The 21,413-nt window shown below is 41.9% G+C and overlaps 1 protein-coding gene across 4 annotated transcripts in view; it reads left to right on the top strand.

Moving 5' to 3' along the window:
• The window catches only part of PRKN (parkin RBR E3 ubiquitin protein ligase), a 1,413,696-nt gene that overhangs the window by 743,512 nt on the left and 648,771 nt on the right, over positions 1-21,413 (top strand). For all 4 annotated transcript variants that reach the window (XM_021936901.1, XM_017957438.1, XM_017957437.1 and 1 more), the window contains one exon: positions 11,536-11,651. In XM_021936901.1, coding sequence (XP_021792593.1) covers positions 11,536-11,651 — 116 coding nt within the window. The remainder of the gene's footprint in view (positions 1-11,535; positions 11,652-21,413) is intronic.

The raw sequence follows: 21,413 nt of genomic DNA, 5'->3' as shown, positions 1-21,413 counted from the left end.
TGTATTAAGCAGTTGCCTTTGCCCAGTTTGTCTTGAGTGGAATGTTTATGATGGCTTGAGCTGCCTGCAATAAAGAAGACACGAATAAAAAGAAGCTTTAAATTCTACTTGCTAAAGAAACAAGGACTTTTGAGTGAAAAAAGTTTAGATTCCAAGTCTAAAGTCATTTAAAATGTTTTAAAGCTAGGCTGTTTTTTTATTGCTCAATATTTCTTTTTGCTCATAGCCAACAAACCAGTTATATTATCATGTTGTGAATTATTGCTATCAAAAGGTATGTTTCTCTTGCACTTTCCCTGCCCAGACTGGACACTGTGCAGTTGCTGTGGCTGCATTTCTCAGGCTCTGGCTGTTCTGCCCTCACTTGGTCCAGAAATGAACAGCACAATGGAATCAACAACAACAACAGCAGTAAATGTTAGGAGGAATGTGTAGATGACAGAAGCTCTCACCACACCTGACTTCTCAATGAAATCAGTGACGAACCCTTCCAGTACAAAAACTAAGCGAACTACACCTCCAGCTGTCGAGCCCTCACCCCACTCCAGCTCTTCCCCCTCTCTCAGTTGTCCCAATTGTAACTCAAAAGGTGGAATATCACGGTCTTAAAAAAAAAAGAGGACACTACAGACTAACCAAAGAGCAGGGAGAGAACAGAGTGAATTACTTAATTCCCAAGAATACTGATGTTGGGGAGGCAAGACCTAAATGGGGCTAAGCTCAAGCGGGTTTTTAGCTTCACCCGGGAAAGAATTCAAGAACAAGCTGGCCGTAGAAGAAAACCGCTTTATTGAAGCAGCAATGTTATAGCTCCAGTGGTGTTACAGCTCTGTGACTGCTTCTGCAGAGCAGGGCTACCCCGTAGGCAGAGAGTAGCAGCTCAGGGCAGTTCTGCAGTCATATTTATACCTACTTTTAATTACATGCAGATTAAGGGGCAGTTTATGCAGAAATTTCTAGGAAAAGAGTAGTAACTTCTGGGTCATTGGGTCATTGCCACGGAAAGGGGTGGTAACTCCTGGATGTTGCCATGCAATGATAAACTGACATGGCACACTGGCGGATGTATCTTATGGAGAGCTTAGGCACCGGGCATAATTGAGGACTAGCTCAAACAGGGACAGGATCAAGGAAGGCCTCCAGGGTTGAGGATAGATACGCTGAGGCCTGAAAGACACCTAGGGGTTTGAAAGGCAAAACGAGTGGACAAAGCAGAGGAAGAAGACGGATCCTGCTGAGGTCAAACCACAAGCAAGGGGCCAAACTGAAGGGGGGAAATCCAGGCCCTCCTTAAAGGGTCTCCATGGCAGGCCAAGGGAGAGGTGGGCAGGTGGGGAGGCAGTGAGGCAAGGAGGTTAGAAAGTCTATAAGGCCTTACTGGGCCAGTATGCTTGGTCTGGAAGATAATTAACCTGGACAATGAAATGATTACATAGCTCTTCTACATTATTTGCCATTGTTGATTAGAATAAGCGTTTTTCTCATTTAGAAATAAATGTTAAAATAATGCCGCTAGGAATGCAGTAACTCATCTAGGGGTGGTGAGTCATAATAAATTTTCAAAATCATGACCTGTCTCTTCAGTTTCTTGTAAATAATTACCAGCTGACACATGTTTATTTATATGTCCTCTCCTGGAGGTCAAATCATGGAATCGAACAATCAGTAGTGGGAGATTATAAAAGGAAATACTCCATGTTAACAACAAGATATTTTAACATCTTATTTTATTTATCTGAGCGCAAAAGGTGGAAAGCTTGGCCTAAACATGCAACTAGCAAATGTTTTGGGTGCCATCATGTTCTTGAAGCTGACATATTATGAGAGCATGTGAAACCTTTAGCTTCTAAAGGAGAGAAAGAATAGCTAGAATAATAAATGTGATCTTTTATTGTCTGGCTAGGCTACAACATTGAAAGGAAAGAGATATGCTCGATTTATAAACTGAGCAGATGACATCGCATAAGTAACTGCTATTATGTTGAGGTGAGACAGAAGTTACAATCTCCAAACGATTGTTGGAATTGGGAGAGAAATGCAGGGGAAGCTAGTACCACACCAGAGCCACTAGTCCATTGAACATCAAACCTAAGGAAAGAAAAATAAAAATGGCTGCTGTGTTGTGTGTAATCCCGATCCAGATTTCCCTGGAATGGCCCAGGAATGAGTCAGAGATCAGGGAGGGCTGCCTCGTCTGGCCAGCAGGGTCCTCCCGCTCACCCTCAGGGAGCCTGTGCAGCGTGCAGTAATTGCAACTTCAACAACTGTCCCTTAGTTCTAGAACATTTGGAGTCAGGGACCCTACATGAATGCTAACAGCAGGATAATTATGCACAAGTAAAGAAATATCAACAAACATAGTGGAAGCATTTGCTCTAAAAAATTCCCCAATGAGAGATTATCTAGGGGACAACGCCTAAGGTCAAAGCTGTCTCCAAGATAATAAAGATAATAAAGGAAAATCCTTGTTTTGCAGTCTGAAAGATAATATAGAAATCAGTCTTGGAAGTGCCTATAGGCACTGCTAAGTTAAAGAATGAAAAAAATTGGCCAGGGATTACAGTGGCTCACACCTGTAGTCCCAGCACTTTGAGAGGCCAAGGCAGGTGGATCACCTGAGAACAGGAGTTCGAGACCATCCTGGCCAACATAGCAAAACCCCATCTCTACTAAAAATACAAAAATTAACCCAGCGTGGTAGCGTACGCCTGTAATCCCAGCTACTTGGGAGGTTGAGGCAGGAGAATTGCTTGAACCCAGGGGGCGGAGGTTGCAGTGAGCCAAGGTCGCACCTCTGCACTCCAGCCTGGGCGACAGAATTAGACTCCATCTCGAAATAATTCAATAAATAAAAATTAATAAGTAACTGGGGAAACATCAGGCATAGCTGGATCCAGGGTACAAATGATCTCTCTCTTGGAGACTGTCTCTCTCTCATCACTTTTTCCTTCTGAGCAGCGGCTTGGTTCTCAGACAGGTATCTCATTGTGGTCACACGTATGAGGCTGTTTTATTCTGACTGATGAGGCCAGAGCTGCCTGCTCGCCCCTGGGCTAGGGAGGGGAAAAGGAGGTATAGCCATCTGAGCTTGTTGGAGCAAGTACCTTGAGCTAGGAAAGAGAATATTAGTTTTCCTATTTTTCACTCATTTTATAAGGGTCAGTAATGACCGCAAACCTTTTATTTTACGTTTCAGGAATCACTTTTAACATCTTCTTTAACAATCTCCCTTTTGCTCTTAAAGTTATAAACATCAGATTATGGCTGAGTGGCATTACACCTGGAATAAACTTCAAGGCACATTGAAGAACTTACAGTCAGGCAGAGAAGGGCAGGATGTGCGTTGTTATATTAGTCAACTTTGGTTTTAAGTTAGACTCCTTGAAAACATGTACCATAAACTGACAGGCTTCTTCCCGGCGAAGTTTTGACATGGTTTTGCTTTGTGTGGGAGTATATTGATGTTCTTTCCCCGATAAACTTTGCACATCATCTAGAGGCTTTATTAACATCTTGAGAGAAAACAAACTTGTAATTGAACATGATGATAGACTCATTAACTTGTTAGGTCTGATTTGTTTGACTAGGTGTAACTTAATTGTAAAACTGGCACTGTTGATTTAACAAAGTGTGCATTTATTATACAGTCCTACAACTTGCATAGTTAGTTTGTATCAGAACTGATCAAATGAGTTACTGGGTTTATGTAATACCCAGTAAGTCGAACACCTCATTATGAAGGCTAAGACACAATAAAGAAGTCACAAGCTAAACAGGCTTTGGCGTCACTATTTTAAGGCTTTATTTATGTACTAGGTAGAGAATGTTGTGGTTATGCTTTATCTGGCATTTTTTGGTTTGTTTTTGTGGAGTTTATGTTTGTTTTTAAAGACAGGGTCTTGCTCTGTTGCCCCTGCTGGTCTCAAATTCCTGGGCTCAAGAGATTCTCCTGCCTCAGCCTCCCAAAAAGCTGGGACTCTGGGTATGTTCCACCCTACCCAACTGGCATGTTTTAACTTAGAGAAAATTGAAACTTTATTAGCAAGATTAACAATGAAACCTCTGCACGGATAGGAAGACTTAAAACTAATAGTTGTGTCTTAGAAAAGACTCTGTCTCACTAACGAGGAACTATTCTAGCCTGGACAGTTTCTGAGGAGAGAGTAACTGGAGAATATCTGTTGCTGTTAGCTACAAACAGGATTTTAGGTTTGTGAGAGGCATTTAGATTGATTTGAAGTGACAGGCTGTCTGTCTTAACTTGATAACTGTGAGAACCTTTCTGATATAGATGTAAGATGCTTATTATGAGTTTATCTCATAAGCAGTAACCACTGCCCTGTATCCTGTTAATATCATTGGAAAATTTGGATGGATAGTCTTTTGACGGGTATAGTTGAGTTTAATCTCAATACACAATGTATATTTGTGTGAGCATTTCTGTATCTTCAATACATATTTCACAGCAATATCTGAATGTATGTTTTTGTTTTTGTGGAGGCTGATTAGAATGTGTCACCACTAACAAAGGGTGACACTTGGAGAATTTTGATCTCATGCAGGGTCCGCCTCGTGGCAGTGCAGCGGTCATCAGCTGGTGGCTTTCAGACCCATGCCACCTTTTCCCCTCTCTGCCCTGTAAGTTGGGGCTGTTTCTGGCGATGGGAGGGCCAAGAGAAGGCAGAACCCGGGGGCGTTTCTTCCTCTCTCTCCAGGGGACGTCTCTGGCAGTGGCTTCATCCCGTTCATTGTCACACTCCCAACCAGACAGCCCAGCTGCAGAGCTGTGGTGACTCCAACAGCTTATCCCATTGTCCCCAGTCCCCAGCCCCAGATGGCAGCTGTGCAATAATGACTCTAATCTCGAGTGGCTTCCTTTCCCTGTTTAGTTCTTCTGTATTTCCATGCCTCTATAACTAAGCTCATTCAATTCCATCAGTTGAACTACCTGGTGTGGGCCCTGTTTTCCTAACTATACCCAGAGCCATGCAAATAGCTATGCAGTTACGTGTCAAGTACAAACCCTATACCCATTGCAACCTTGTTAGTGAAAAGTGTGTGTCCCCGTTACTTTATCAAGAGAAGGATAGTTTTTTGTTTTTTTTTTTTCTTTTTGGTAATATTAACTAGGAAGGATTTGGAGACTAGAATGGAATTTAACTCTTTGTGAAAATAGATGCAATATTTCGTGTGGAAAACATAATTGTTAAACGATATCTATAAACATAAAATTTAGGATGTTCAATAAAAGCTATCAGAAGGATCATGGGTAAATAAGTCAGGTCTTACTGCTAATAATTTTTTCAGATTTGACGGTATTATGACTGTGATAAGCAGGGCTGTCAAGCCAGTTGTCATCTATTTTTACAGTAATTTGAAATCTATCAAATTGTATTTTGGGTTGACTAATTAGCTTCTGACCTTGAACGTGTTTATACAGTTGGATTCTTGGTGTTAATCTAATTTTCAGATTCTGCTGGGTTATTTATTCCATTCTTGTTGCTCTAGTTTTCCTCTTTGTGAGGGGCACTGTTTATGAGTCATGGGTGAAGGGACATACTCAAGTGAGCAGGAGTGGCTTCCAAGAGTGCCACAGTCCGGTTGACATCTTCGTGCTCTTCTCCCCGGGTCCCCCTTTGATTTGTATGGGTCTGGTGTGATTTGGAGGGTCAGGCTTCAACAACGGGGAGGAGAGGGCAAGTGAGTTATGATGAAAGAGAAGCATGGAAGGAAAGGATCACAGCCTTGTCCAGAGAAATGGTAAAAATGTGAGTAGCCTTTCTAAGAACTTGAGGAATACAACTTTGTTGGGTTTTCCATTTAATACTGATAAAGTGGAAAACGGGCTGGGCACGGTGGCTCTTGCCTGTATTCGCAGCACTTTGAAAGGCTGAGGTGGGTGGATTACTTGAGGTCAGGAATTCGAGACCAGCCTGGCCAACATGGTAAAACCCCATCTCTACTAAAAATACAAAAAATTAGCCAGGCGTGGTGGCACACACCTATGATCCCAGCTGTTCAGGAGTCTGAGACATGAGATTTGCTTGAACCTGGGAGGCGTAGGTTGCAGTAAACCAAGATCACGCCACTGCATTCCAGCCTGGGTTACAGGGCGAGACCGTGTCTCAAAAAAATAAAATAAATAAAGATGAAAACGCTTATGGCATTTAGCAGTGTCACAATATAAAGCCAAGCACATTTTCTAAGGCCTTATTTTTTTTCAAGTAGCAAAAGAAATCATTTAGGCTATCATCTGAAAACAAAACGAAACTGGCCAATTGCTGTTATAGATTTTAGCTCCCTAGCTGATTAAGGTTTCCCAGAAGTGACTATTCATACACAAATGAAATGAGTAAGCCCTCGGGAATTACAGCTCCTGGTTAGGTGGGGGAATCTTTTTGTCCCTGATTTATCTGTGAACTAGCATTTGCAAGAGGTGGGGTGGGCTGCTCTGAGTTCCAGCCGGACTTCCTGATGAAGAGGACACTCCCCGGCTGCTCCCCCAGAGGACTCTGCTTCCCTAGTGACCGAGAAGCAATTTCCATGGCCAACCCCTGCACACGCTAGAACTCCAACAATGCCACCTTGAGCAGCCTTGCCTCAGGCATAACTACTATTGCTCAGCACTGCTGGAGACGTTTCTTGGGCCACTTGGCTTGGGCCCTGCCGTGCCCTAGTGACCTCACAGTGGTGCAGCAGTGCCAGCCTTCTGACCAGCCTTCTTGGACTCCAGCGAGAAAGCTTTCCTGTCTTTGACTTTTTAAATTTTTTAAACTGAGTAATCAAGAGAAACAAAACAGAATTCAGAGACAGTTAATCCCAAAGAATCATGCCACTGTCTGTGAGATGACACCCGTGTGTGAGCAAAGCCGTCCCAGACACCCAAGGTGGAATTTTCGAAAAAGGCCCTTCTAACTTCTGTTGTGTGTTCCCTTATTGTCTGCTGGTTTTGAAAACGGAAATGACAGAAAAGACTTCAACAATCCAGCCCACGGATTGTATAGGAGCACCAATGACCAGATCGGCCGGGCACAGTGGCTCACACCTGTAATCCCAGCACTTTGGGAGGCCGAGGCGGGTGGATCACCTGAGGTCTGGAGTTCGAGACCAGCTGACTAACATGGTGAAACTCCATCTCTACTAAAAATACAAAAAATTAGTTGGGCATGGTGGCACATGCCTATAATCCCAGCTAGTCAGGAGGCTGAGGCAGGAGAATCAATTGAACCCGGGAGTCGGAGGCTGCAGTGAGCCAAGATCGCACCATTGCACTCCAGCTTAGGCAAAGCTCCATTTAAAACAACAACAACAACAACAAAAAACCACTCTGCTAATTAGCCTGTAAGAAAAGGTGTTGTTGAATTCTCCATGAGCCTCTGATGTGTCTCTTCATCTCTGAGGGAGGCACTACCTTGTTCTGACCCACCTTTTCAAGGAAGTTTTAGAGCAAGTGACCTTGAAAGTAGAGAAGATAATGTTTCTCTCCAGATCAGAAGGCAAAGATGCTTATTGTGCAGTATAATAAAGACAATGTCTCCCTTCAGGATGAAAGGATGGCTTGCTTAGAACTACTTATAGAAGATTTGAGTTTCCTAAGCTCAAGGTCCTCAGCTGCAATGCAAAACCCCTGTACCTGTAGAATCTGACTTAGCCCATCTGCTTCAACCCTGAGAGAGACATGTGGAGGGGAACTGGTATAATATGATGCTCATGCTTCTTTCTCCCTGTGCTCTGAGTTCTGCAGTCCTTTGTCTCTGATCCAGGAGTCTCTTGTCTTCTGTCAGCTTTTATGATACTGCGGCAAACTAATTTGTTACTTCCAAGATTTTACTTGCAAGCTGGGTAAAATCTCACATTCTTCACAGTTCTTGCCAGTTATTCTAGTACTACACAAAAACATTCTTTCATAAAAATTGTGGGAGAAAGCACTGAAATTTACTGATGAGGCATACATATTTAATATAGGGTTGGCAATGTGTGTTTTAGTTTTATCACACTGTATGAATTACTAGAATTTTTCAACTATCTGTAACTTCTTATACCATTATCTATGAACACCTACCCCCCAATAAAAAGAATTTTATCTGGCTGAATTTTATCTGGTGTTAGAACAATTTGTGATTTGTTAGCTGAATGTCTACTGCAGCTTTCTGAAGGTAAGAAAAAACATAAATGCTTTATATCTATTTATCTGTATATGAAACACTTTCTCAATAGTCCTACCAACTCAGCTATTTTGGAGGAATTACTTTATGTTTTGAATGAGGATTTCTTTCATGTCTGCAAAAAACAGTCGTAGCTAGCTCAGTGTATTTCATAAGGGTCAGTCATGTCCTTCAGACTTTTCGTTGTGGTGTTCAGACATTGTTTTAAATCTCTTTCTCAATACCCTTGAGCTGGCCATTGAAGGATTTGTCGCATTTCAAAAGATTGAGTAAAAATAATGGGATGCTCTGTTCAGGAAAACAGAACATAACCAAACAAAAAAATCAGCCAGCATGATTTCCATGCTGCTGTGGGGAAGGTCCTGGACTCATGGGCAGGACTCCACAGGCATGCCTGAGCCTGGACCCATCACGCACACTGGACATCCCGTCCACTCCAGCAAGAGTCCACACACACGCCTCCATGGGCTGAGGACTCTAAGTGTGAGGGCCGGTTGATATTCCACTGCCCCAGATAGGATAGGTTTAGTTAACTAAATTATACCACCTGGGATTGGTGAGCCTTGTAGTGAAGAACAGCCTGGGTTCCAAATCCCTGACTTTGGGATACTTCTTTTTAAAATGGCACACTCAGCCGGGCGCAGTGGCCCACACCTGTAATCCCAGCACTTTGTGAAGCTGAGGCAGGTGGATCACTGGAGTTCGAGACCAGCCTGGCCAACATGGTGAAACCCTGTCTCTACAAAAATGCAAAAATTAGCCTCGCATGATGACGGTTGCCTGTAATCACAGCTTCTTGGGAAGCCAAGGAGGGAGAATCACTTGAACCTGGAAGACGGAGGTTGCAGTGAGCCAAGATTGCGCTAATGCATTCCAGCCTAGGCAACAGAGTGAGACTGTGTCTCAAAAAAAAGTAAAATGGCACACTCCAGATTTTTGAGAGTCACATATTTTACGTAAGATGTAGCATTATTTTCAGACATGGTAAGCGACCGGCTGCAGCAGCGGACTTACGAGAGAGTAACTAGAGTTGACTCACTTTGCCTCTGATGTTGGTGGAGCTCAAGGTTTCTCACGGTGTATTCCCCCGAGTGGCAGGAACAACATCACCTGGCAAGTTGTTAGAAATGCGAATCTTGATGCCATCCCAGAATTTACAAAATCCCAGGGTGGGTTCAGCGATCTCTGGTTTAACAAACCCGTGCCCAAGTAATTCTGATGCACACAACAGCTTCAGACCAAGGGGTGTTGCTCAGGGTGTCACATGTCAGAGGAGAATGAGGTTAGTAAATTATAAATAGGAAAAGAAGAAAATAAATGTTGCAGTCAAACATATAAGAGGATAACATATAGCATTCATTAAATAAATGATAAATAGCATTGATTCAATAGTGTTGATTAATCTATTGTTTTTCATTTAAGAAGTATATGTCAGGCCAGGCACGGTGGCTCACACCTGTAATCCCAGCACTTTGGGAGGCCAAGGCGGGTGGATCACAAGGTCAGGAGATCAAGGCCATCCTGGCTAAAACGGTGAAACCCCGTCTCTACTAATACAAAAAATTAGCCGGCTGTGGTGGCAGGCATCTGTAGTCCCAGCTACTCGGGAGGCTGACGCAGGAGAATGGCGTGAACCCGGGAGGCAGAGTTTGCGCCACTGCACTCAAGCCTGGGCGACAGACACTCCATCTCAAAAAAAAAAAAAAGAGAAGTCATGCCTATCCTATGTCAGTCACTGTTAAGAATACAAATATAAATAAAGCATTCTACAAATGTCTCATCGTGGACAACTGTGGCCTGCAGGGAAAAATCCAACTTGCCACATATTTTGTATAAAAGGTTTTATTAGGACACAGCCACACCCATTCATTTGCATACTGCTTATGGCTATTTTTAGCTACAAGGCCAAGTTGAGAAGTGTGACAAAGGCCATATAACCCACAAAACCAAAAACACTTAATATTTAATATCTGGCACTTTACATCCAAGTTGGCCAATACCAGGTCAAGGGTTTTAAGGGAAAATCCTTTCCACATTTCAGGTAGTTAAACACTAGTGGAGTTAGGAGTAAGTGTGGTACGCAGGGGTTAGTCTGTCATCCAGTAATATATATGTATTATTTTTTCAGTAGCAGAAAATTTAGCTTCACAGACGTTAGTATCATGGAAGGCATACAGACTGTGGGACAAGAAGCAGAGCAATTGCTGGCTTGGTGTATGAGTGAACAGAAGGAGAGTGAGAACAAATATAGAAGTTAGAAAAGGAACAAGTGAAGAAAAAATGTGGCTGAGAAGGGAGAATATTATCAATCAAAAGAACGTGACCTATGTGAAAAGCTAAAATGAGGGAGTATGTGGCAGGACCTGGCTGGGGAAAGGAACTAAGAAGCAGCAAGATACTGGATTGGAACATTCCAGTTGCCTGGCACAGAGGGTGGGCGGCAGAGTCTTTGCGGGAATGCTGAAGTGTTGATGCCAGGCAGAAAAGGGGCAGATTCCAGATGGGGCTGGGAGAGCCATGCTCTGCTGCACTCTTGGCTGGAATGTAGTGGGCTGATCTCATCTTACTGAAACCTCAAGTGATTCTCCCGCCTCAGTCGGGCTCCAGCGGTTTTCCTGCCTCAGCCTCCCGAGTGGCTAGGATTACAGTCATGTGCCGCCACGCCCGGCTAATGTTTGTATTTTTACTAGAGATGGGGTTTCGCCATGTTGGCCAGGCTGGTCTCGAACTCCTGACTTCATGATCCGCCCGCCTCAGCCTCTCAAAGTGCTGGGATTACAGGCGTGAGCCAACGCACCCAGCCTCTGCTGCACTTCTGTGTCTACCAGGAGTCCATGTGTACTTATGTGGCTATTTACAGTAGGGCTCTCTCAATTCCTGACTCTGCTAAATGACTAACCATGTAGTGATACTGGAGAAAAAGCACTGGATTTCCCTGCGGGGAGCTTGAGTTACTTCTTGGCTTCACCTCTTAACTATTTGACCGCGGGCACCTCATTTCATGGCTTCGCGTCTCCCTTTCCTCATTAGTGAGAGGCTTCCTCCCACCTCCATGTCGTGTGATTCTTCTAGACTCACTTATTATCATTGAAGGGCATGGCTAAATGAAGGCCACAGCGTATTTCTCCAGCTCCCTCGCTTAAAGAGCAAAAGAATAGCAGAGACTCAGGGCCCTTCTGAAAGGGAAATGTTGACCACTTTGGCACAAGGTCATCCTCTCCTGGGAAAGGTTTGCTGCTGATTTATCTCCATCTCCCACCTCATAACAGATGTCTTCTTTTGCCCAAAGAGATTGTTTACTGTCGAAATGTTTAGAGGAAAAACGAGCAGCCGGGATTCGTGTGTGTGATTATATTTAACTTTCTTTCAGGAATTTTTCTTTAAATGTGGAGCACACCCCACCTCTGACAAGGAAACATCAGTAGCTTTGCACCTGATCGCAACAAATAGTCGGAACATCACTTGCATTACGTGCACCGACGTCAGGTAAGGATCTAAAAATAGTGTCACTCCCACCACAGATGTCAGGTAAGGATCTAAAAAATAGTGTCACTCCCCGCTCCTTACTTTCCCAATACTGTTCTGCCACACGAGCCTTCCTCAGTGAACTCTCTTCCCTGGGGAGTATCTGCTTTATTTTGATGCTTCTGTCCAATTTGGGTATGTTTTAATGTGCTGAAACTATTTAAAATGCCAGTGACTTCGTTTAAGTAGGTAAATAGGGTCCTAAGATGGGAGATGGCATATCTAAAATAGTGTATATAATCTTAGTTGATATTAAAGTATAAGCTCACATATTTGAGTATAAAATGTAAACTCATCCATTAAGTTCAAAAACAAAATGAAAATATGGTGCTAACATTAGGAATGTTAACATTAGGCATTTGCCACCATGCCCAGCTAATTTTTTATGTTTTTAGTAGAGACAAGGTTTCCCCATGTTGGCCAGGCTGGTCTCGAACTCCTGACCTCAGGTGATCTGCCCACCTCGGCCTCCCAAAGTGCTGGGATTACAGGCGTGAGCCACTGCGCCCGGCCAGGAATGGAAAAACAATTTATGAACACCATAACATATAGCCCATACATTTTATTTTTAAAATGTCTTTTCCATACATTTCAGTTCTCCATATTTGCCTGTATTTATGCTGAGGCTTCGCACACATTCATACACTCAAAATGAAAGCATGTAGCTAGTTTGGGACCTTGTTATTTCTAATCCCAGTGATCACAAGAAAAGCAAGCAAATGTGGAGATGGCCCTGTTAGTGAAAAAAGGGAAAATGACTCAATGTGAATTGCGGTGTAGGAGCCACGGACAAAGTGGAAGAAACTGAGTCTGTTTGCTCTGCAGAGTAGGCAGTTCAGAGTAGAATTCCTTACTCTACACTTTTCGAATGGACAGAGAAAACAAATTAGCTTCATTACATGTTCGTTGAGGTTGACTATGAAGCTCAAATTGGAATAGTGAGAACTCAGCCCTAATATCAGGATGAACTTTTTTTTTTGGTGGGGGGGAAGGAGTTTCCCTGTTGTTGCCCAAACTGGAGTGCAATGGCGCAATCTTGGCTCACTGCAACCTCCACCTCCCGGGTTCAAGTGATTCTCCTGTCTCAGCCTCCCGAGTAGCTGGGATTACCGGCATGCACCACCACGCCAGGCTAATTTTGTATTTTTAGTAGAGACAGGGTTTCTCCATGTTGGTCAGACTGATCTCGAACTCCTGACCTCAAGTGATCTGACTGCCTCAGCCCCGCCAAGGCTGGAATTATAGGCGTGAGCCGCTGTACCTGGCCCAGGAAGAACTTTTTAATGAAATGCCAAAATGAATTAATGAATAAAGTCAAAGAATCTATTGTTTCAGACTTTTAAGCAAAAATAGTCTTATACCCCAATCATTTTAAGTGTTATCTTTCTTTGGCTTTTGGAACTGTATTAGATGGTCTTTTAAAGTTGCTTTAAACTCTGTGATTTCATGATAAGCAAATATTCACACTCCTATCAGGCTATTTCTATACTCTAATAAATTAAAATTAAAATGTTGATTAATAGAAGCCCAAAAACCTTAACGACATCTGTTGAACAAACGTGTTTCCAAGAAGGAATAAAAATGAGACATGATTTTCTCTTTGCTGCATGTTTAGTCACTGCTGTGGCAGGAAGCACCACAATATTGCCTTTAAAATGCAGCGCTTCAGCCTCTCTTGGCAAGGTGAATGATTGCGTGTGGCTAACGCTTTCAACATGCAAGAAGAACAGCTAAGATGGGGATTCTGGTGTTTCAGGAAAGGAATTGGAAAGTGCTAAAAGTGAGGGCTTGACTGCTCTGATAGCAGTAGGTAATTAAAGTCACTTTTCAGTTTTTCAAAGGAAAAATTCAAAATACTCTTCTGTAAGTCAGAAAGCAGCTCATCAGCCAGTGTTTTAAACTTTCCATTACGGTTGGTAACGATGACATTAAAATATGTGGTGATGATGGTATTATCTTACAAAGAGCGTTGCCCTCCCCGTTTCCTGCTGTTACACTGTCACTTTCGTATTAATAACTGGTAATATCTTTCAAAGACAATGAGCCACCTCCCAGATACACAGGATGATAATGGCTGGAAAAATAATATTGTCACATTAATTGTTTTCGTAGGATTACTTTTGGGAGAATTCATACATAGAAGCATATGTGTAAATACATACGCTTATATGTATTCATATATATACATATATACATATGTACACATATATACACATATACATATATACACGTATATACACATATATATGTATATACACATATATACATATATGCATATACATATATACATAAGATACATATATCCAGATGCATCTTAAGGGTGTGTGTATATAACCAACCACTTGATTGAATAAGGCCCCTTCTCGTGTAAGGGAGCCAAGTGCCCCATATGTAGGAAAGAGAGAAGAACTCTTTCTTCTGACTTCGAGAGCTCCATGTGTAAGGACATTATGAGCACCTGCACAGACACTCCATGCCGTTTGGTGACCATTGTGGGGTTTTTCCTGATCATGCTTTCTTTTTACATTTAGAAATCATTCACAATAAACTCTAAAAAATGTTATAAGTGACCAGATGTGGTGGCTCACGCCTGTAATCCCCGCACTTTGTGAGGCCGAGGCGGGTGGATCACCTGAGGTCAGAAGTTTGAGACCAGCCTGGCCAGCATGGTGAAACCTCGTCTCTACTAAAAATACAGAAATTATCCAGGCGTAGTGGTGCATGCCTATAGTCCCAGCTACTTGGGAGGCTGAGGCAAGAGAATCGCTTGAATACGGGAGGTGGAGGTTGCAGTGAGCCAAGATTGCGCCACTGCACTCAAGCCTGGGTGACAGCAGCAAAACTCCATCTCAAAAAAAAAAAAAAAAAAAAGTGTTAGAAGTTATTTTTACCCTAATGCTTAGTAAAATTTCTGTTTAATTTGTTCCTATCTCTTGATTATGCCTAAATATTTGCAGTGTGTGTGTGCTGTATAATTATGTTGTATATAGTTTTGTATCGTACTTTTTCCATTTAGCATGACATTACGATAAATTTTCTCTGTACCCGGCATGTATGTGGTGGCTCATGCCTGTAATCCCAGCATTTTGGGAGTCCAGGTAGGCAGATTGCTTGAGCTCAGGAGTTCAAGACCAGCCTGGGCAACATGGCAAGACCCTGTCTGTACAAAAAATATAAAAATTAGCCACGTGTGATGGCATGCACCTGTAGGCCCAGCTACATGGGAGCCTGGGAGGTCAAGACTGCATTGAGCTGTTTGTGCCACTGCACTCCAGCCTGGGTGACAAAGTGAGACCCTGTCTCAAAAAAATAAAAAATGAAAATAATAATAAATTTTCTCTGCCATGAAAACAGTTTTGAAAAAATAGGTACCTAAAATTCTGTTATGTGGGTGTATGCTGTTGTAGGACTTTGTCCTTAGTTCAGCTAAAAATGGGGTCCTTGTCACACAACCATGAAAAATTAGGCCCGCAGACTCTTTGAAGGGTGAGAAAAATGAAATTTGTTGGGCAAAAAGGAAAACAAAAAGGGTAACAGGGACTCTCAGCAAAGCAAGATGAATATAGATGAAAATCTATAAAGCAAGATGAATACAGATGAAAATAATAGATGAAAATCAGAGGATAGTATTAATTTATCTGTAAATATAGTTTCTGTGTACTCCTTATCATACTGGGAAATAAAATATTAAGCCTCCAACTGATTGAACAGACTCCCTCCTGGTCAAGGGGACCGTGGAGACACCTTGGAAGCTGAGTTCCAGCCATGATGGGGTGGGAGGTCAGACAGGCCTCTTATGCCCCCGCCCTCACTAACCACCTCTAGGCTTCCTTCCCTAGGGGCTAAACAGAAACCAGATAGGTTTTCCCACATCACCAACTGAAATCCCAGGTACTACGCCGTTCAGGAGACACCAGGCTCCTCCCCGCCGCAAACAGGGTGAACTTCCCAAGGCTCCATCCCTTTCTCCCAGTGCGCAGGCTGGTCAGTTTCTCTGGGTACCCCCTTGGGTAGCTTGGCTGTCTCAGTTCTATTTAACCATTTCCCCACTTGAGCATTTACTTACAGTTTTTTTTTAAAAAAAAAAAAAAGACTGAAAACCGTATTATTTTACAGATATCGTTGACTGCATGCGTCGGCGCTAAGAGCACAGTCATAACAGTGGTTGCAGGTCCACGGCAATGGACATTTGTTAGGTTCTTGATCCGTATCGTCACCTTCCTTTCCAGAAACACTGCTCCAGTTCGGATCTGGCTTCCCAGGTTTGAGAGGGCTCCCTCCTGCCTCTCTTTCAGCATTGCATATGCTCATAATTTTTGTCTCTGCCTATGTGATAAAGGAGATTTTTTATTATTATTGTTTTGTTATTTATGAATTCAAGAATTTCTCACTCGCTTATTTGCATTTTTTATTGTGAGAGAACAATGCCAAACTTTCTCCGTACGAAAGCTGTACAGAAAGTCTACAAAACAGATCTGGTTTCAGCAATTGCTTTCTCATTCACTATTCATAATATCACGGTGTCCTTTATAAACAGGCAGTTTACTGTCTTTTGAATTTATGTTTAAATATATTGCTTTGGTCTTTAAAAATATTATATTTTCCTGGAGATAGATCAAATTCCTAATTACAGACTTAAAAATAAAAGAGTGTTTTAAATCTATTTTTATTTTATAATTGTTTTACTTATGTATATATATGTGTATTAATTATACGTCATTAATCAAATTAGACATAATTAACCACATAATAAATGAAAATCAGAGGATAGTATTAATTTATCTGTAAATATAGTTTCTGTGTACTCCTTATACTGGGAAATAAAGATAAAATTGTTAGCCTCCAACTGACTAAACAGAATCTCTCCTGGTCAAGGGGACCGTGGAGACACCTTGGAAGCTCAGTTCCAGCCATGATGGGGTGGGAGGTCAGACAGGCCTGTTATGCACCTGCCCTCACTAACCACCTCTAGGCTTCCTTCCCTAAGGGCTAAACAGAAACCAGGCCTTCGAAAAGACTCCACACTGAGGCCAGGCGTGGTGACTTACACCTGTAATCCCAGCTCTTTGGGAGGCTGAGGTCGCAGATCACTTGAGGCCAGGAGTTTGAGACCAGCCATGGCCAACATGGGGAAATCCCATCCCTACTAATAATACAAAAAAAAAAAAAAAAATTTCCCAGGCTTGGTGGCACGCGCCTATAATCCCAGCTACTCAGGAGGGTGAGGCAGGAGAATCACTTGAACCTGGGAGGTGGAAGTTGCATTGAGGCGCGATCATACCACTGTACTCCAGCCTGGGTGACAGAGTGAAACCGTGTCTCAAAAGAAAAAAAAGACTCCACACTGATAATGTCGATCACTGGCTTATATCTTCCCAGGTACAGAACAAAGGCAAGATGAGATAAATCAGTCCTTCACCCTCCCTGAGACAGCTGTTTCCTCTATTCCGATTTTCTTTAAATGTTCACCTTATCTTATGTAAAATGTAGGTTTACTGGGCACTAACTAAAAGCTCACAAGTATATAATCATCACAAGTGTGTCTCACTGCCTCCTCCTTTTAAGGACAATGCATAAACGCTAAATCTCCTGAGAACCTCTTAGGGAAAAAACAGCCACAGATGTATCTGTGACTTGCATTTTTCCCAGGCCTGCTCTCAAGCTGGAATAACAGACTTGATGACTGAGCCTTCTGCCTCAGTCACTCATTGCGGTTGTCAATACTAATGAAAGTAAGAATTTTGTTTTTGTGCTTTACAAATATAAAGTAATAAGAGACCCATCACTATACAATAAGAGACCCATCACTCTTTCATTTACCTTTTTAATAATAATTCAAATGCTCTAATGCCAAAATCTAACTTTTTGACCTTAAGAGAATAGCACAATTTCTTTGGCCTTTGGTTTCTGTGCAAAATCCAGGATTTTAAGTAGGTCATCTACAAGGCTCTGACTGGTTCTAAGGACTGCAGAAGGGAGGAATAAGATTTCTTCATAGCTTATGAATTGATTGAGACAGTTGCAAAACTACTTGCATTTAGTCCTGTCTGTTGACAAATGCAGAAATCAAAGATGAAGTCTGCAATGATGCTGCCTACCAAATCACATATATGTGGTTGTAACATGTAGGCAGATGTATAAGAGACATGTGTGACTCACGGCCAGATTTTAGGCTTACAATTTAATTCAGATACATGATTTGTGTCCTTTGAGTTTACATTTGACATAAAATATTTTACTCTTTCTTAACCAGGCACGGTGGGTCACGCCTGTTATCCCAGCACCTTGGGAGGCCAAGGTGGGCAGATCACGAGGTCAGGAGTTCGAGACCAGGCTGGCCAACGTAGTGAAACCCCATCTCTACTAAAAATACAAAAATTAGCTGGGCATGGTGGTGTGTGCCTGTAGTTCCACCTACTTGGGAGGCTGAGGCAGGAGAATCGCTTGAACCTGGGAGGCAAAGGTTGTGGTGAGCCAAGATCCTGCCACTGCACTCCAGCCTGGGCGACAAAGCGAGACTCCGTCTCAAAGCAAACAAACAAAATATGTTACTCTTTCTTAAGGGAAAAGGTGAACTATCTGGGAAACAGAATGTCCTGAGGTTTTTTGTGAAGCCACAGGTTCCCTTCTGGCATCAAGCCTTGCTTCTCCTCTCCTTACCAAAATAGTGACTTGATCTTCACCCTTCAGGTTTGTCAGTTGATAGTTGGAGGTTTATGAATGTAAGCATAACAAGCTGAACAAAAAGCAAGAACTGGATTAAGCACAGTAAGTCTAGCACTTGAAGGCAACATGGCTGCCTTGTTTAGTATTTCCAATAGAAGTTACGACAGAAGGTTCAGAACATGCTTGGGTGCCTAAGTCATATGAAAATGGCATGGGTAAGCCAGAGGGATACCGGAATTCTTTCCCTAAACAGCATGTGTGTCTTGGGGTTCACCCTTTGTCAGTGTCTCCCAAACGAAGATATTTCTGCCCCTTCAATCTCTCTTTACAGAGCTAGTCTTCTAAAATTTTTAAAATGTAAAATTTGAAAACATACAAAATAGAAAAATCCTCATCATGATATTGAGGACTAAACTCTGATTTTTTTAATCGTACCCAAATTCCTATCTAAGGGGTCTGGGGAGTCATGTCCTACAGTTCATATATTCTCATCAGATAGGTTTTATTTAACCCTGTTTATTGTGACTACTTTCCAAACTGACTTTGGGATATCATTATGAGACAAGGAAGAAAAACAAAATATTTTACCCCGAAACGTGTTTCTTTGCTGTATCTTGAAATGGCCCTGCAAAGCTGTCCTTTGTGGGGGAAAATTTGCATCTGTTACCTAGCTAGATATTTTTAACATAGCTAGCTAGATATTTTTCTATGTAGACAACATAGCTAGATATTTGTCTTCCAGACCTTCCCAATCGTAAAGAGATTAACTAAAAATTTAGCACCTTTTAAAGATCTGAATAGGAGACATTTGTCATCTGTTGTCTCTGAGGGTAGCCATTATAAGACTTCAAAAGAACCGTGGTCTCCACAATCTTTTATCTTAACCTGAACATTCCCTTTCTATCCATCCCAGGTCTTTAGACAAACTCAACCAAATGCCAACCAGAAAGTGTTTAAATTTACCTATAGCCTGGAAGCCCCCAGCTTTGAGGTGTCCCACCTTTCTAGATCAAACTACTGTATTTCTGAAATGTGTTTGATTGATGTCTCATGCCTCCTTAACATGTATAAAACCAAGCTTGCCCCAGCCACCTTGGGTATGTTCTCAGGACCTCCCGAGGGCTGTGTCATGGACCAGTGTCACTCACATTTCGCTCAAAATATATCTCTTTAAATATTTTACAGAGTTTGACTCTTTCCGTCGATAGAAGGCACCTAGTGAATCTCTGCACTTTCTCTCACCTTTAATCATTATTCCTCAGTTTTCAAAGCTGAAGAAGACTGAAAAATAGCCAGTTTAGCTTAGTCAGAATTTAACCTTCGAGATACATGTTTGAAAACCCAGGTCCCTGTCGGGCATTAAATCCAAAAAGCTGTTCTACCATGTTATTTCCCTCAACTCTTCCAATAAAGACTTATGCTTTTGATGTCATTGTTGTTTGATATAAATGGTTTCATAATTGCCTTCAAATTTGTCCTAAAACAAAATTCATTCGGCTTATTGAAGCAGTGCCACAATGGATCACAGACTTAAAAGATTTACTTGGGCCTGGGGATTAGCCAAGATTTATCTCAAAGTCCATATGTACTTTCTCCAGGTGTACCTCGGGGAGAATGATTTAAAGATAATTTGACTGGATTTTGGTATGCATTCGTTCGTTCATTTAACAAAGAGAGATAGGGAATGGAGATCTTAGTTACAATTCCCTTTGAACGCATTTGTTAGGTCTTAGGCTTCTTTTGTCAATTCACATGTTAATTTTGGCTATAGTTGGCATTCTGTTGTGACTTAGAATTACTATGTAAGTTCTTTGTCAGTCTGATTTTTGACAATACCAATAGCTACTTTCCATTAACTTAAGATTTTCTTAAAATTTAGGGATCAAATGAGACCTGATAGTTTATCTAGTCATCAGGCTCTGAGGAGCATGGTGAGAAACTCAGGTATACGTCCAAAAAATTTAACTAGAATCTTTAACATAGCCTTTTACAGTAAGTGGCTTTCTTTCTGTAATGGAAATTGTTGGAAGTTTTTTATGTGTTGTAGCGCCAGTGTTTGTGCACACAGAGCTATATATTCCTCCCATTAGACCCAAATATGTTTATATTATAATAAACAGGGATATGTTCTAGAGTCGAATGGAAAATCTTACAACTTTTTAAGATGAAAGAGAAAACTTCAAAGATATATCTTCTAGCTTGAAGCAGGCTACTTCACACCGTGCCCCAGGCCCCATAGGAGTAAATTCTATCTCCTTATGCCAGGAGTGATTCTTTTCTGAAAAGTGCGACACACCCTCATGTAATCCAGTCTTGAGGGAGGGCTGCTATAAGCCCTTCCAGAAAGAATCTTTGCATAAAGCTTCCAATAACAGGTGATCACCATGCTCCCTTTGCGATTCAGATGCAGTGCTTAATGACCTGAAATTTTTTAGCTACGTTAATTTGAAATAATTCGGGCTTCCATCTTATAAATGAAGAAATTGAATGTATCACATTAAAAAAAATTACATCTGATCACACCACAAGGAAGTGGTTAAGCCAGTCTACAAACCAAAGTCCACATGGCTTGCCTTGCTTTTCTTTCATTGCACCTTCCCCTCTACCCTGCATGGTCCTGACTTTCTCTGTACAGTAAGAAGCAAGGCTATCTGGTGAGGCCAGAAGGTGGATTTGTATGTGAAAAGGAAAATGTAGCAGTAAAGTGAGATTCAGAGAAAAGAAAAAGTTGAACTCGCTGTTGTCCTGTGTGTCTGCCTTTAAAAAGCCAGTAAGAGTGGAAAAATACAGAGCTGCCTCCAAGTCTGCTGCTCTGCAAAATTGCAGGCTGCTTGCAGGGCAAGACCCAGATTGACTGACATGCCAGTGTGACTGGTCCTCCCCACAGTGGCCAGCACAAGACTGTGCATCAAAGAGATTTAAATAAATGCTGACTTAAAGGTAAATCTGTTTCACGCAGTGCAGCAAACAGAAAGCAAACTATTTGCACATGAAACAATCTCCTTTGAAAAATCCCTTCTGAATTTAATAGACTAATTGAGTTAATTATTTAACTCA

This window comes from Papio anubis, chromosome 6 (assembly GCF_008728515.1).
Source record: "Papio anubis isolate 15944 chromosome 6, Panubis1.0, whole genome shotgun sequence".
NCBI classification, from domain to species: Eukaryota; Metazoa; Chordata; class Mammalia; order Primates; family Cercopithecidae; genus Papio; species Papio anubis.
This window is presented reverse-complemented; position numbering and strand designations above follow the sequence as displayed.